Here is a 13,921-nt window from a genome sequence, read left to right on the forward strand (position 1 = left end):
CGGGTTAAGAACTTTGCTTCAGGATGAGAACAGAAATCGTGCGGCAGCAGGAGGCCTCATTAGCTAAAGTGGTGCTTCGGAACGAATTAAGTTCTTAACCCAAGGTACCACATTATTATTATTATTATTATTATTATTATTATTATTATTAATATTTAGGGTCACCAACTGGGGGTGGGGCTAGTAGCGCATTTGGAATTTTGGGGAAGCGTTATTATTTGGTGCCAGTCACAAGACGACTGCAGTACGTGTGGTGGGGTATGACCCAAGACAATATGTCGGTCACTTCTTAAAGAGAAGGAAATGAGATGGGATTACAAAAGGGTGTAGGCAGCCCCCTTCCCCAACTGCTTCGTAAGTGGGGGGAAAGGCATCTACATAAGCCGCTGCCCCCACATTCATTTGGAGAATATTTTTGCACCTCTCCACAGTTCAGAATGGATAGGAGGGTGAGCATTCAATCTTGCCATCCTATGAAAAATTTGTGGGCACATTCAATGAAGGAGAGGCTGAGGCAGGGCAAATGGGAACTGAGCAGGAAGAGCAAACAGCCTCTTGTGCAGTGCAGATTTTTCTGGGTATATTTTACAGAGACTGTTTTGTGGGCACCGCAAGTATTGAAGGGGACACAAGGGCCTGTAGGTAAGCGGTAAACCCTCAAAGCCGCAGCAGGACAACAAATGAAAGCAAGCCTTTGGGAACGGGCTGAAAGCTTCGCCTGCTCTTCCCAGAGTCTTTCAGGAGTTGGGCACATGGGAAGATAACCCGGGCTTTGGGGGCTTTTATTTATATAATAATAATATAATAATAATAATAATTTATTATTTATACCCCGCCCATCTGGCTGGGTTTCCCCAGCCACTCTGGGCGGCTTCCAAAAGAATATTAAAATACTGTGATACATCAAACATTAAAAGCTTCCCTAAACAGGGCTGCCTTCAGATGTCTTCTAAAAGTCTGGTAGTTGTTGTTCTCTTTGACATCTGGTGGGAGGGCGTTCCACAGGGAGGGCGCCACTACCGAGAAGGCCCTCTGCCTGGTTCCCTGTAACTTGGCTTCTCGCAGTGAGGGAACCGCCAGAAGGCCCTCGGTGCTGGACCTCAGTGTCCGGGTAGAACGATGGGGGTGGAGACGCTCCTTCAGGTATACTGGACCGAGGCCGTTTAGGGCTTTAAAGGTCAGCACCAACACTTTGAATTGTGCTCGGAAACGTACTGGGAGCCAATGTAGGTCTTTCAAGACCGGTGTTATATGGTCTCGGCGGCCGTTCCCAGTCACCAGTCTGGCTGCTGCATTCTGGATTAGTTGTAGTTTCCGGGTCACCTTCAAAGGTAGCCCCACGTAGAGCGCATTGCAGTAGTCCAAGCGGGAGATAACCAGAGCATGCACCACTCTGGCGAGGCAGTCCGCGGGCAGATAGGGTCTCAGTCTACGTACCAGATGGAGCTGGTACACAGCTGCCCTGGACACGGATTTAACCTGTGCCTCCATGGACAGCTGTGAGTCCAAAATGACTCCCAGGCTGCGCACCTGGTCCTTCAGGGGCACGGTTACCCCATTCAGGACCAGGGAATCCTCCACACCTGCCCGCCTCCTGTCCCCCAGAAACAGTACTTCTGTCTTGTCAGGATTCAATCTCAATCTGTTTGCCGCCATCCATCCTCCAACCGCCTCCAGACACTCACACAGGACCGTCACCGCCTTCACTGGTTCTGACTTGAAAGAAAGGTAGAGCTGGGTATCATCTGCATACTGATGAACACCCAGCCCAAACCCCCTGATGATCTCTCCCAGCGGCTGCATGTAGATGTTGGAAAGCATAGGGGAGAGGACAGAACCCTGAGGCACCCCACAAGTGAGAGCCCAGGGGTCTGAACACTCATCCCCCACCACCACTTTCTGAACACGGCCCAGGAGGAAGGAGCGGAACCACTGTATGACAGTACCCCCAGCTCCCAGCCCCTCAAGATGGTCCAGAAGGATGTTATGGTCGATGGTATCAAATGCCGCTGAGAGATCCAGCAGAACTAGGAAACAGCTCTCACCTTTGTCCCTAGCCCGCCGGAGATCATCAACCAGTGCGACCAAGGCAGTTTCAGTCCCGTGATGAGGCCTGAATCCCGATTGGAAGGGATCCAAATGGTCCGCTTCTTCCAGGCGTGCCTGGAGTTGTTCAGCAACCACTCGCTCAATCACCTTGCCCAAGAATGGAAGATTTGAGACTGGGCGATAGTTGGCTATCGTGGTCGCATCTAAAGATGGTTTTTTAAGAAGCGGTTTAATAACCGCCTCTTTCAACGGGTCTGGGAAGGTTCCCTCACGGAGGGAAGCATTCACCACCCCACGAAGCCCATCGCCCAGCCCTTCCCGGCTAGCTTTTATAAGCCAGGATGGGCAAGGATCCAGGAGACAGGTGGTTGGTTTCACTCGTCCAAGCAGCCTGTCCACATCCTCGGAGGTAACAGATTGGAATTGATCCCACACAATTTGACTAGACAGGACTCTAGCACTCTCCCGCCCTGGCCCTGCTCCCACGGTGGCGTCTACCTCTTCCCGAATCTGAGCGACTTTATCTGCAAAAAACTTTGCAAAATCATTGCAGGAGATCATGTGGCCCGTACTGGGCCCCGATGTAGCAGGTGGTTCCGCTAAATTGCGGACCACCTGAAAAAGTCTCCTGCTGCTGTTTTCTGCAGATGCAATAGAGGCGGCGAAGAAGGCCTTCTTCGCCGTCGCTACCGCCACTTGGTAGGCTCGACACTGAGCTCTAACCTGTGTCCGGTCAGCTTCAGAAAGGGTCATCCGCCACCGGCGCTCTAGCCGTCTCAACGATTGTTTCATTGCCCTCAGATCCGTGGAAAACCACGGGGCTGTCCGGGCTCCATGCAATCGGAGAGGGCGCTTCGGAGCCAAACAGTCAATAGCCCTGGTTAACTCCACATTCCAGCGGGCCACCAGGGAATCAGCTGAAAGGCCATCAACATGGGATAAAGCATCCCCTACCACTCTCTGGAAGCCATTTGGATCCATTAAGTGGCGGGGGCGGACCATCCGAATCGGTCCCACCTCCCTGCAGAGGGGAAGGGTCGCGGAGAAGTCAAGTTGCACCAGGAAGTGGTCTGACCATGGCACTTCTTTTGTTTTGCTTTTATTTAGTGTCAGAACACCAACATCCATGGAGGTAAACACCAGGTCCAAGGCATGTCCGCGGCTATGGGTTGGGCCAAAGTTATTCAGGGACAGCCCCATGGAGGCCATGCTTTCCACGAAGTCCCGAGCGGCCCCTTGTAAGGTCGTGTCGGCATGGATATTAAAATCCCCTAGGACAACCAAACTAGGTGTCTCCAGGAGAACATCCGCCACGACCTGAAGCAGCTCGGGCAGGGAATCCTTGGTGCAGCGGGGAGGTCGGTACACCAAAAGGAATCCTGTACTGCCCCTATTGCCCAACTTCCAGAACATGCACTCAGAGAACTGGGTCTTCCTAACAGGACGCCTGGTGCAAATTAATGACTTCCTAAAAATCACTGCAACCCCCCCTCCCCGCCCACAAGGCCTGGGTTGCTGTGCGTAAGAGAAACCCGGTGGACAAGCAGCAGCAAGAACAGGCCCATCTGCTTCATCCAACCAAGTCTCTGTTACACAAGCCAGGTCAAATCCTCCATCCATGATCAAGTCATGGATGGCAGTGGTCTTATGAATCATTGACCTGGCATTGCACAGCAGCACCTTCAGGCTATGTGGGTATCCCTTGCTGATTCTAGTATCCGTCCGGACAGGACCAGACCCGGAGGCAGGGATAGTCCTCAGACAACGACTAAACCTGCCTCCTCTGTAATGACATGGTCTGGTCTTAGCGTAACTCCCTCCATATCCCGCCTTTCCCCTGGACTACACAGGTGGCGCTGTGGTCTAAGCCACTGAGCCTAGGGCTTGCCTATTGGAAGGCCTGTGGTTCGAATCTGCGCAACGGGGTGAGCTCCCATTCCTTGGTCCCTGCTCCTGCCAACCCAGCAGTTCGAAAGCACATCAAAGTGCAAGTAGATAAATAGGTACCACTCCGGCGGGAAGGTAAACTGCGTTTCCGTGCTTCTCTGGTGTCGCCAGAAGCGGCTTAGTCATGCTCACCACATGACCCAGAAAAACAGTCTGTGGACAAATGCCGGCTCCCTCAGCCAGTACAGCGAGATGAGCGCCGCAACCCCAGTCATCCGCAACTCGACCTAACGGTCAGGGGTCCCTTTACCTTTTACTTCCCCTGGACTGGAACTCAAGGTGGCTTACAAGACCTACATTGGCTCCCAGTACGTTTCCGAGCATGATTCAAAGTGTTGGTGCTGACCTTTAAAGCGCTAAATGGCCTCGGCCCAGTATACCTGAAGGAGCATCTCCAACCCCATTGTTCAGCCGGGTCACTGAGGTCCAGCTCCAAGGGCCTTCTCTGCAAGAATTAAGGTTAAAGGGAACCAGGCAGAAGGTCTTCTCGGTAGTGGCACCCACCCAGTGGAATGCCCTCCCATCAGATGTCAAGGAAATAAACAACTATCTGACTTTTAGAAGACATCTGAAAGCAGCCCTGTTTAGGGAAGTTTTTAATGTTTTGACTTTTTTCGTATTTTTAATATGTTGTTGGAAGCCACCCAGAGTGGCTGGGGAAAACCAGCCAGATGGGTGGGGTATAAATAAATTATTATTATTATTACAAAATGAAAGCAACATGGATAAAATACAGAACGCTAAAAACATGGAAGAGGCCGGTTTAAAAGTAATTACGCTATAATAGAATTAAAACAATATTAAAACGAATCATTAAAATACAGATTGTGAAAACGGCACAGCACTATTCAAAGCCCTTTTTTAAAAAAAGTCAGTTCCCAAAAGGCTTTCAGAAGAAAATGGTTTTCACCTGCCAGAGGAAGGACAAAGAGAGGCTCACTGGGAAGGATGTTCCGAAGTCTGGGAGGAGCCACCACCAAGAAGGCCCTCTCCAGTGTCTCCACCAACCGTGCCTGTGAGCGTGGCAGGACTAAGCAAAGAGTATCTGTGGATGATCTTGGAGCCCAGGAACCAAGGCAGGTTCATAGGAGGGAAAATGCTCTTTCAGATAGCCTAAGCCATGCAAGGTTCCACCTGTCAAAACCAGTACTTTGAACTGTGTCCAGAAACAGGAAGTAGAGAATCAAACTGATGGGTTTGGAAGCAAATACAAGAGGAAAAGGCTGGCACAACAATGACAATTCTCTGCCCAGGAAGTTAAAACTGAATAAATAATGCAAAGCTGTGGAATTCACTTTGCAAAATAATACTGATTTTTTAATCATTTTTTGTAGTTTGCTTTTACCAACCATAGAGATAGGGACAGTGCTGGCTACCCAGGGCCCTGACCTGCTGCAAATGTTCATTCGGGCAGTTTGCTGGCTTCAGATTTAGGCAGGCATTGCCTCCATGCTTTGAAGCTTCTAGGTTACAACGTTGGGATCAGAAATGAGCTGGGAGCCTTTTCCATGCTCCGTACTGGGCAATTTGGAGGGCCACACGCCTGTGGACCAGGAGCAAAGCGGGCAGTGCAACCAGGGTGAATTTGCCTTTGTGCAGCAATAATAGTTCCCACAGAAGGGACGCGAGTGGTGCTGTGGGTTAAACCACAGAGCCTAGGACTTTCTGATCAGAAGGTCGGTGGTTCGAATCCCCGCGACGGGGTGAGCTCCTGTTGCTCGGTCCCTGATCCTGCCAACCTAGCAGTAAAGTCAAAGTGCAAGTAGATAAATAGGTACCGCTCTGGCGGGAAGGTAAACGGTGTTTCTGTGCGCTGCTCTGGTTCGCCAGAAGCGGCTTAGTCATGCTGGCCACATGACCCGGAAACTGTACACCGGCTCCCTCGGCCAATAAAGCGAGATGAGCGCCACAACCCCAGAGTCGTCCGCGACTGGACCTAATGGTCAGGGGTCCCTTTACCTTTAATAGTTCCCACACATGCTCCATCCAGGCAAACGTGGTAAAAAGAACATTGATGGAGGCTGCAAAGCAGGGTCTGTGAAGGGGGTGGGCCTGGGGAAAAGACCAGACAGAAGCCTGGAGGAGCATGCCTGGCCCCTGGGTCTGAGGTTTCCCCACCCCTGACTGAAAAGATCCAAGCTAGATGGACTAACACAACAGCAGCCATCTTCATACCCTGATTAGTGGCTCCTGCGCTGAAGTTTATTGCATCCAAATTCAGAGACTTCACTGCATTATTATGCTTAGCACCCTCCTTTACTTACATCCATGCCTCCTAAGCCAGGGGTCTGCAACCTTTAAGACAAAAAGAGCCACTTGGACCCGTTTCCGAAGGGGAAAAAACTGGGAGCCGCAAAACTCGTCATTATAAAAATAACTTTTTTGTCACTTTTTTATTATTTCTTTGTTTGACCCCTCAGAATTACTCCTGCTCATAGAAATAAATGTTAAATTAACAAGTTACCTTTTTGTGTGTGTGTGTTCTTCACTCCCCTTCAAAACAGTGACCAGCGTACATGCCCCCTTTCAATGCAGTGACCAGCGTACATGCCCCTTACAATGTAGCGGGCGGGCGGGCAGGAAGGTGACGTCGCGACGGTGCGTGACTAACGCACGCACCGCCCCCATGCAACGTCACAGCCAGTACAGCGCCTGCCACAGTGGGGAGTGTCGGGGCGCACAATGCGCCTCCTCCCCTCGCTAGTATCCACCCCGGAGCCGCAGCAAAGGTGTAAAAGAGCCACATGCGGCTCCGGAGCCGCGGGTTGCAGACCCCTGTCCTAAGCCCTTTTGCCTCCCATCATCCAATGCACTCAACATGCCCAGTCTGGGTTCAATTCTGGGCAATTGAGACATTTTGGTCAATCCTAAATATAGTGGTATCTTGTTTCTCAAACTTAATCATTCCCGAAGTCTGTTCCAGAACCAAAGTGTTCCAGAACTGAGGCCCGCTTTCCCATAGAAAGTAATGGAAAACGGATTAATCCGTTCCACTTTTAAAAACAACCCCTAAAACAGCAATTTAACATGAATTTTACTATCTAATGAGACCATTGATACATAAAATGAAAGCAATAAACAATGTACAGTGGTATCTCGGGTTACAGACGCTTCAGGTTACATACGCTTCAGGTTACAGACTCCGCTAACCCAGAAATACTACCTCAGGTTAAGAACTGTGCTTCAGGATGAGAACAGAAATCGTGCTCCGGCAGCGCGGCAGTAGCAGGAGGCCCCATTAGCTAAAGTGGTGCTTCAGGTTAAGAACAGTTTCAGGTTAAGAACGGACCTCCAGAACAAATTAAGTTCTTAACGCGAGGTACCACTGTACTGTACTGTAAAATAAATAAGATGGTATTGTAGATGATAAAAAAATAAAATTGATTTTTTTCCTTACCTGCACTGATAGTCATTGTTTGGATGGGGGTCTTTTATCCATTTCTACAGTCACACAATCAGTAGCTGAACAGGGTTCCACACAATCACAAAAACAAATGAACCAAAAAAGCGCAAAAACAACAACTCCAAACTTAATCCGTTCTGGAAGTATTTGACTTCCGAAATGTTCAAAAACCAAGGTGCAGCTTCTGATTGGTGCAGGTGCCCCGGAAACAATAGCCGACAACCACATTGGACGTTCGGCTTCTGAAAAACGTTCAAAAACCAGAAGACTTACTTCTGGGTTTTCAGTGTTTGAGAACCAAGGCGTTTGATTCCAACAGATTCCACACGAAAAACGCTTATGTTCCTGTGGAGATGGCAGTACTGAATTCGTGGCGCATGCCCTCCAGGCTTGCAATCTTTATAAAAGACTTGAGGAATGATATTATCACCCCTCTTTTATTGTCCATTCCGGGTTGCCCAGCCACTGCCACAGTCTCCTTCCTCTTGGCACATCAAGATGAGCAGGTGATGGCAAAGGTTGCAAGGTTTTTAGCTGGGGCAATCAGAGTAAGATCCACTATTTGACTATTGATTCAAAACCCTAAAATTGTATTTTATATAAGGGTAAAGGGACTCCTGACCATTAGGTCCAGTTGTGGCTGACTCTGGGGTTGCGACGCTCATCTCGCTTTATTGGCCAAGGAAGCCGGCATACAGCTTCCGGGTCATGTGGCCAGCATTATTAAGCTGCTTCTGGCGGACCAGAGCAGCGCACGGAAAGGCTGTTTATCTTCCCGCCGGAGTGGTACCTATTTATCTACTTGCACTATGATGTGCTTTCGAACTGCTAGGTTGGCAGGAGCAGGGACCGAGCAACGGGAGCTCACCCCGTCGCGGGGATTCGAACCGCTGACCTTCTGATTGGCAAGTCCTAGGCTCCGTGGTTTAACCCACAGCACCACCCGCATCCCCTGTATTTTATATAACTGACTTTTTATTTCTATTCTTTGTATATCGTATTGTTGTTTTATTGCTATGGCAATGGCTGATGTAAACAAAGATTCATTCATTCATTCATTCAACCAAGGCATTTGAGAACCAAGGTACCAGTGTACAGCAGAACTGAGTTGCACAATTATAGCTGTCCCTGCTGCTTCTCTTCATGCAGTCCAGCAGGGGCAGGCTCTCCCCTCTCGGTTCTCAGCGCCTGTGTGTGTCTCAAGCTCTTTTGCTGATGGGCAGTAGACAGAGAAGCTGAGCCAAGAGGATGCACTCCTAGAATCCTGCCCGCAAGGTTTCTGCCACCTGCCCACACGCTCCCAAAGGAAGGCCAGCAGATGTTTCGGGTGCTCCTGAGATGGTCCCTGGAGCCACAGTCAGACCGGACCTGTTTCGGACCAGACTGACCACGAGAGCGCTGTTCACACAGGTGTGTTTGGAGCAATGAGAAGTACGGGGTTGGGGGGTGCAGGGTGAGAGTTGCAACTAAGGCTTAAAACAGACTCTTGTGGTCTTTTGACAGCAGTCCGAGACAGAAACTCAACGGACTGTGCTTTCCCTACCACTGTATTCAATTGATGGTTGTGGTTTTGAAAAATCTAGAAGATTATCTAACAGGAAATCCTGCTAGAGTGGGGGGGGGGGTTGTAAGGTGGGGTTACATGGATCTCCCCCTCCTCATTTAACCCCCACAGCAACCCTGCTAAGTAGGCTAGGCTGAGACGAATTACTGGCCCAAGGTCACCCAGCGAGCTTTTTGGATTTGAACCCTGGCTACCCAGGCCCTCTAACCATTACACAACGCTGAGGTTTTGAGTTCCCAAACTGGGAAGGTGTGTGGGCCTGCTCTCACGCCCTTGAAGAGCATGCTGAATTTGCAAGGGGGTCTTTTTCACAGCATCAAACCAAGTGAGATGACCTGCTAACATCTGCATGCAGCTCTTAAAGGCGCTGCGCAGAGGCTGCTAGGAAATTTGGCAACCCTAACTGAGCAAGTGACTTGAGGAACACAGTCAACTGTTGAATAAGTCACTCAGTACAGACTAACCCACTTCATACAAGTTTTGGCAATGTTCCTGAACGAGCCCTTTTTGGGACGCGGTAGCTAAACAATTTAATACAATCCTAAAATACCAGGAGCGTTTTTTTCATCCTTGCGGCTGCAATCCCATCCCTGCTTAACCTGCATGAGTGAGCCCCAAGGGAATGCACTGTTACAGCACAAATCTACGTGTATTTACCTGGAAGTAAGATCTACGGTGTTCAATGGGGAATGCTCCCCTCAGGTAAGCATGCAGAGGATTACGAGCCTTTATCTACTCTAAATCTGTATTTCTGTCACCTGGGTGCTTAATCCTAAAGGACGGGAAGCATGGCTTGCTAGAGAAACCTTGAAAAAGAGAAACTAGGGCACCAGCAGGAGGAAATATTAAACCCAGGGTTCCTCCAGATGACCTTATTGTGCATTCATCCTGATTTGCTCGCACAAAGCTTAGATGGTGGTTGGACAAGGTCAGGTCTTTAATGTTTTGATTTCCTTTTGTGGGGTGGTTATATGACAATAAGCAGCCGTCTCGATTTGCTTGAGGATTGTTTACATGTCTTATTGTTCATTTAACCTACACTTTTGAGGGCCTTTCCCTGTAATTTTTCCAAACTGCAAGAAGTCTGTCGCTATTTAAGTGGATTTGTTGGGCTAGGGCGACAGGACGCTTTAATAAACTTTTAGTACACAAATCTAAAATTCCACTATGCACTTGAATCCCTGAAAACTGTGACCGTCTGGAGGAACCTGTATTTAATTCAGAGTGAGATAGCAGCTTTTAATATATACTTTGGATCGCCCTCTTTTGGAGGTAGGTGTGTAATTAGTGAAAGATACATGCACAACTCAGGTTATACCATCCCAGTGCAGAGGTGCAACAGATTTACTCACCCTCAGAAGAAGCACAACCAAAACAGTGACTCATATAGAAGCAAAGGGGGTGAGCACTGGTTTTCTTACTCAAGGAATCATAGCTGGAAGAGACTTTGCAGGTTGTTTAGTCCAGCATTAAATGGTTGTATTTTGGTAATTCTGCTCCATACATGACAAAAAAGGGAGATCATAATCTTTCAGTTTGTTCTTGTTTCTGACTCCCCTCATTCTGGTAAATTCAGTTAATTTCACCATCGTTGTAAAGTGGTATCCTTTCATAATCCAGTCTTTTTAAATCTTGGTATTTGAGATGGGCGCCATTTGGCAGCGAGTGATGCATAATAAAATTTCTTACCAGAATGACATGCTCAGAACTGTATCTTTTTCCATATACTCCAGAATAATCAACAATGGGCTTAAAAGTAATTGACATCCAATTATAACTTCAATAGTCTGAATAGTCTTCCCCCAGTCATCCTTTGCTTTTTCAGATTAGTTGCCACTTTTCTAGAACTGATCATCAAGATTCTTGCTACGTTGTGGAAAGTTAGATAGTCCAAGAGTTTTTAGTGTTATTCTTATTACTGCTCCCACACATTTTATAAGCACTGAACATCATTCACCGCCACAACCCCAAGTATTATTCTAATAGACTATTTCCACTGTCGAAGCTGGTTTAGCTGTGATTGTGTGTCTGTCATTCCAATTTTCCCACACTCAGCTACACACACATTTTATTTGCTGCTGAATCAGAGGGGGATGTGAAAACTCTGAAGGGGCATGGCATGGGCATTTAAAAGACCCCCCCCTAAACATATTATGCTGTTGGAGGGTATGTGTCAAGAATAAAATATAAAGCAAATTTGGAAAGAGGCTCCTTTCACAAAACTTATGGGTGCAGAACTGAGCACAGCAGCCTTTGCAACATATAGCAGGATTTAAAATCTGGAGAGAGAAACGCTAAATAAGTTTTAGAGAAGCTAAAGGGCTGGGAGGTGGCAAAAGCCGGGGCGGGGAGAGAAAGAGAGCAGTTGTCCCAAATGGCCACTATGGTAATGATCAGATCACTACAAAGAACCAATTTCCACTTTTAAAAACAAGAAGATCGCAAATCAAGGTGAGATGCAGACTGCAGCGCATACCTGGAGCAGATGTTGAAGCCTGGTTAGAAAAAAATATATATGCTAGTGTGGTCAGTCCTTTGGGGGGGGGCTACTCAAGGGTACAAAGTACCCGCACATTTTTTCTGGAAGGAAAACGTGGGTTAAAAAGGTGGTCCTTACTGTGGTTTAAAAAAGAAAAGAAAAAAGGTAAAGGACCGCTGGATGGTTAAGTCCAGTCAAAGGTGACTATGGGGTTGCGGCGCTCATCTCGCTTTCAGGCCAAGGGAGCTGGCGTTTGTCCACAGACAGCTTTCTGGGTCATGTGGCCAACAGGACTAAACCGCTTCTGGCGAGACGAAACACCGTGACGGAAGCCAGAGCGCACGGAAACGCCGTTTACCTTCTCGCTGGAGTGGTGCCTATTTATCTACTTGCACTGGTGTGCTTTCGAATTGCTAGGTTGGCAGCAGCTGGGACAGAGCAACGGGAGCTCACTCCGTCGTGGGGATTCAAACTGCCAATCCTCTGATTGGCAAGCCCAAGAGGCTCAGTGGTTTAGACCACAGTGCTACCCGCATCCACACTGGGTGTGGTAATATTGTTAAAAGAAACCCATGGAATGTGTTAGGAGGCTCTTTCTCACTGGCTCATTTCTGTCTCCCCTGCCCTCTTTTCCAGGTCAGATTCTGGGCCCTTTGCCACCTCGTGACCCCCGCCATACCCAGAGAGAGGGGAAAGCAATGCAGAGATGCCAGCATCGTTCTCCCTCTTCCTCCTGGTCCTGATCCTGCACGGCGGCCTCCCCTGCCCGCAGAGCTGCGACTGTCCGCCGGGGAGCGGCGTGGTGTGGTGCAACCGGAAGGACCTGGTGACCATCCCTTTCGACATTCCCCACGACACCCGGGTCCTCTACCTGGACTCCAACTGGATCACCCACGTCCCCAACGGGGCCTTCTACGGCCTGAAGCAGCTCCGCGAGCTTCACCTGGCGGACAACCTGATTGAGAGCATAGCGCCGGGGGCCTTCCGCGGCCTGGGCGGGGGGCTGAGGCTGCTGGACCTTTCCGGCAACCAGCTGGAGAGGATGGAGTTTGCCCCCTTCGCCATGCTCACCTGGGTCCGGCTAGAGCTGTACGACAACCCCTGGCACTGCGACTGCTCCCTGCAGAAGCTGGTGGAGGCTCTTCCTCTGGACGCAGAGACCGTGGAGGACGTCGTGTGTGCCACTGCGGAGTGGGAGGAATACACCGGGAAGACCTTAGCTCGCTTGCTCAACACCGGCGTCAACTTCTGCCTGGGCCAGCAGAGGAACACGGACCTGGCCATGCTGCTCACCATGTTCTGCTGGTTCGCCGTGGTCATCACCTACGTCATCTATTACGTCCGACGCAACCAAGCGGAATCCCGACGCCACTTGGAGTATCTCAAGTCTCTGCCCCTGCCCAGCAAGCAGCCCAGCCCGGAGGAGATGGAAGAAGACACCCTCAGCACCATCCTCTGAGAACCAAGGGTTTTGAGGAGCACCCCCCAAACAAATAGAAACCGCTTTGAAAATGGTTATAAAACTTACCGTATTTTTCGCTCTATAAGATGCACCAGACCACAAGACGCACCTAGTTTTTGGAGGAGGAAAACAAGGAAAAAAATATTCTGACTCTCAGAAGCCAGAACAGCAAGAGGGATTGCTGCGCAGTGAAAGCAGCAATCCCTCTTGCTGTTCTGGCGTCTGTGATAGCTGCACATCCTGCATTCGCTCCATAAGACGCACACACATTTCCCCTTACTTTTTAGGAGGGAAAAAGTGAGTCTTACAGAGCAAAAAATACGGTAACTGTTGTCAGCTTCTTCCTGTCAAGAAACCTGGGAATTAGGTGTATGAGGGTGGACCTTGGTGGGTTGGTTCCCCCTTAAAACAGCCCTTGGACCCCAGTTCTTGCTTCCCTAACCCTATGACCTCCTAGCAAATGAAAGAGGGCCAACCCCATATGCCTTCAGGGGATGCTGGTTGGAAGCCAAAAATGAGTTGCTTAAAATCTGATTTCCCCCTTCTGCACAATACATTATTTTTTTCTGAATTACAGGCTGCATTGCTCCTATGCAGCAAACCCAACCCCAACCCCCCCCCCCCCCCCGCAGAGAGTCCTCAAGCTTCTCTTTTCCCATTTGCCAGGGATTTAGGCAAAGATATTACAGCTTAATGCTAGGGGGATTAACCATGAAACAATCGTAAGTCCCTGTTCCCTTAATCCCTTATTTTGACTGGGGCGTTTCTGCCCCATCTGTTCTGCTGCAGCCACTTCCCTTTTCAGTGGCTTTTTCTGCCTCCTTCCAGTCTCCTGTTCTCCACATTGTGGGGCAGGGAAACCTGCAGACGGAACAGCTGCATTTAATCCTGCCTCTCTGCTGACTGCAGAACGTATATACTAAGTCAGAGCTTTGGGTCTATCTAGTTCAGTGTCGTCTACACTGGCTGGCAGCACCTCTCCAGGGTTTCAACTGGTTATGAGTGGCTCTCCAGTGC

At 49.2% G+C, this 13,921-nt stretch overlaps 1 protein-coding gene across 1 annotated transcript; it reads left to right on the forward strand.

The window, feature by feature from the left end:
- Nucleotides 1-8,307: 8,307 nt before the first annotated feature.
- Nucleotides 8,308-13,510, forward strand: LOC114593041 (leucine-rich repeat-containing protein 3-like). Its single transcript, XM_028721527.2, has 2 exons — nucleotides 8,308-8,809; nucleotides 12,079-13,510. The coding sequence occupies exon 2, from the start codon at nucleotides 12,149-12,151 to the stop codon at nucleotides 12,899-12,901; it is 753 nt and encodes a 250-aa protein (XP_028577360.2). The 5' UTR covers nucleotides 8,308-8,809; nucleotides 12,079-12,148; the 3' UTR covers nucleotides 12,902-13,510.
- The last annotated feature ends 411 nt before the right edge of the window (nucleotides 13,511-13,921 follow it).

This window comes from Podarcis muralis, chromosome 2, assembly GCF_964188315.1.
Source record: "Podarcis muralis chromosome 2, rPodMur119.hap1.1, whole genome shotgun sequence".
NCBI lineage: Eukaryota > Metazoa > Chordata > Lepidosauria > Squamata > Lacertidae > Podarcis > Podarcis muralis.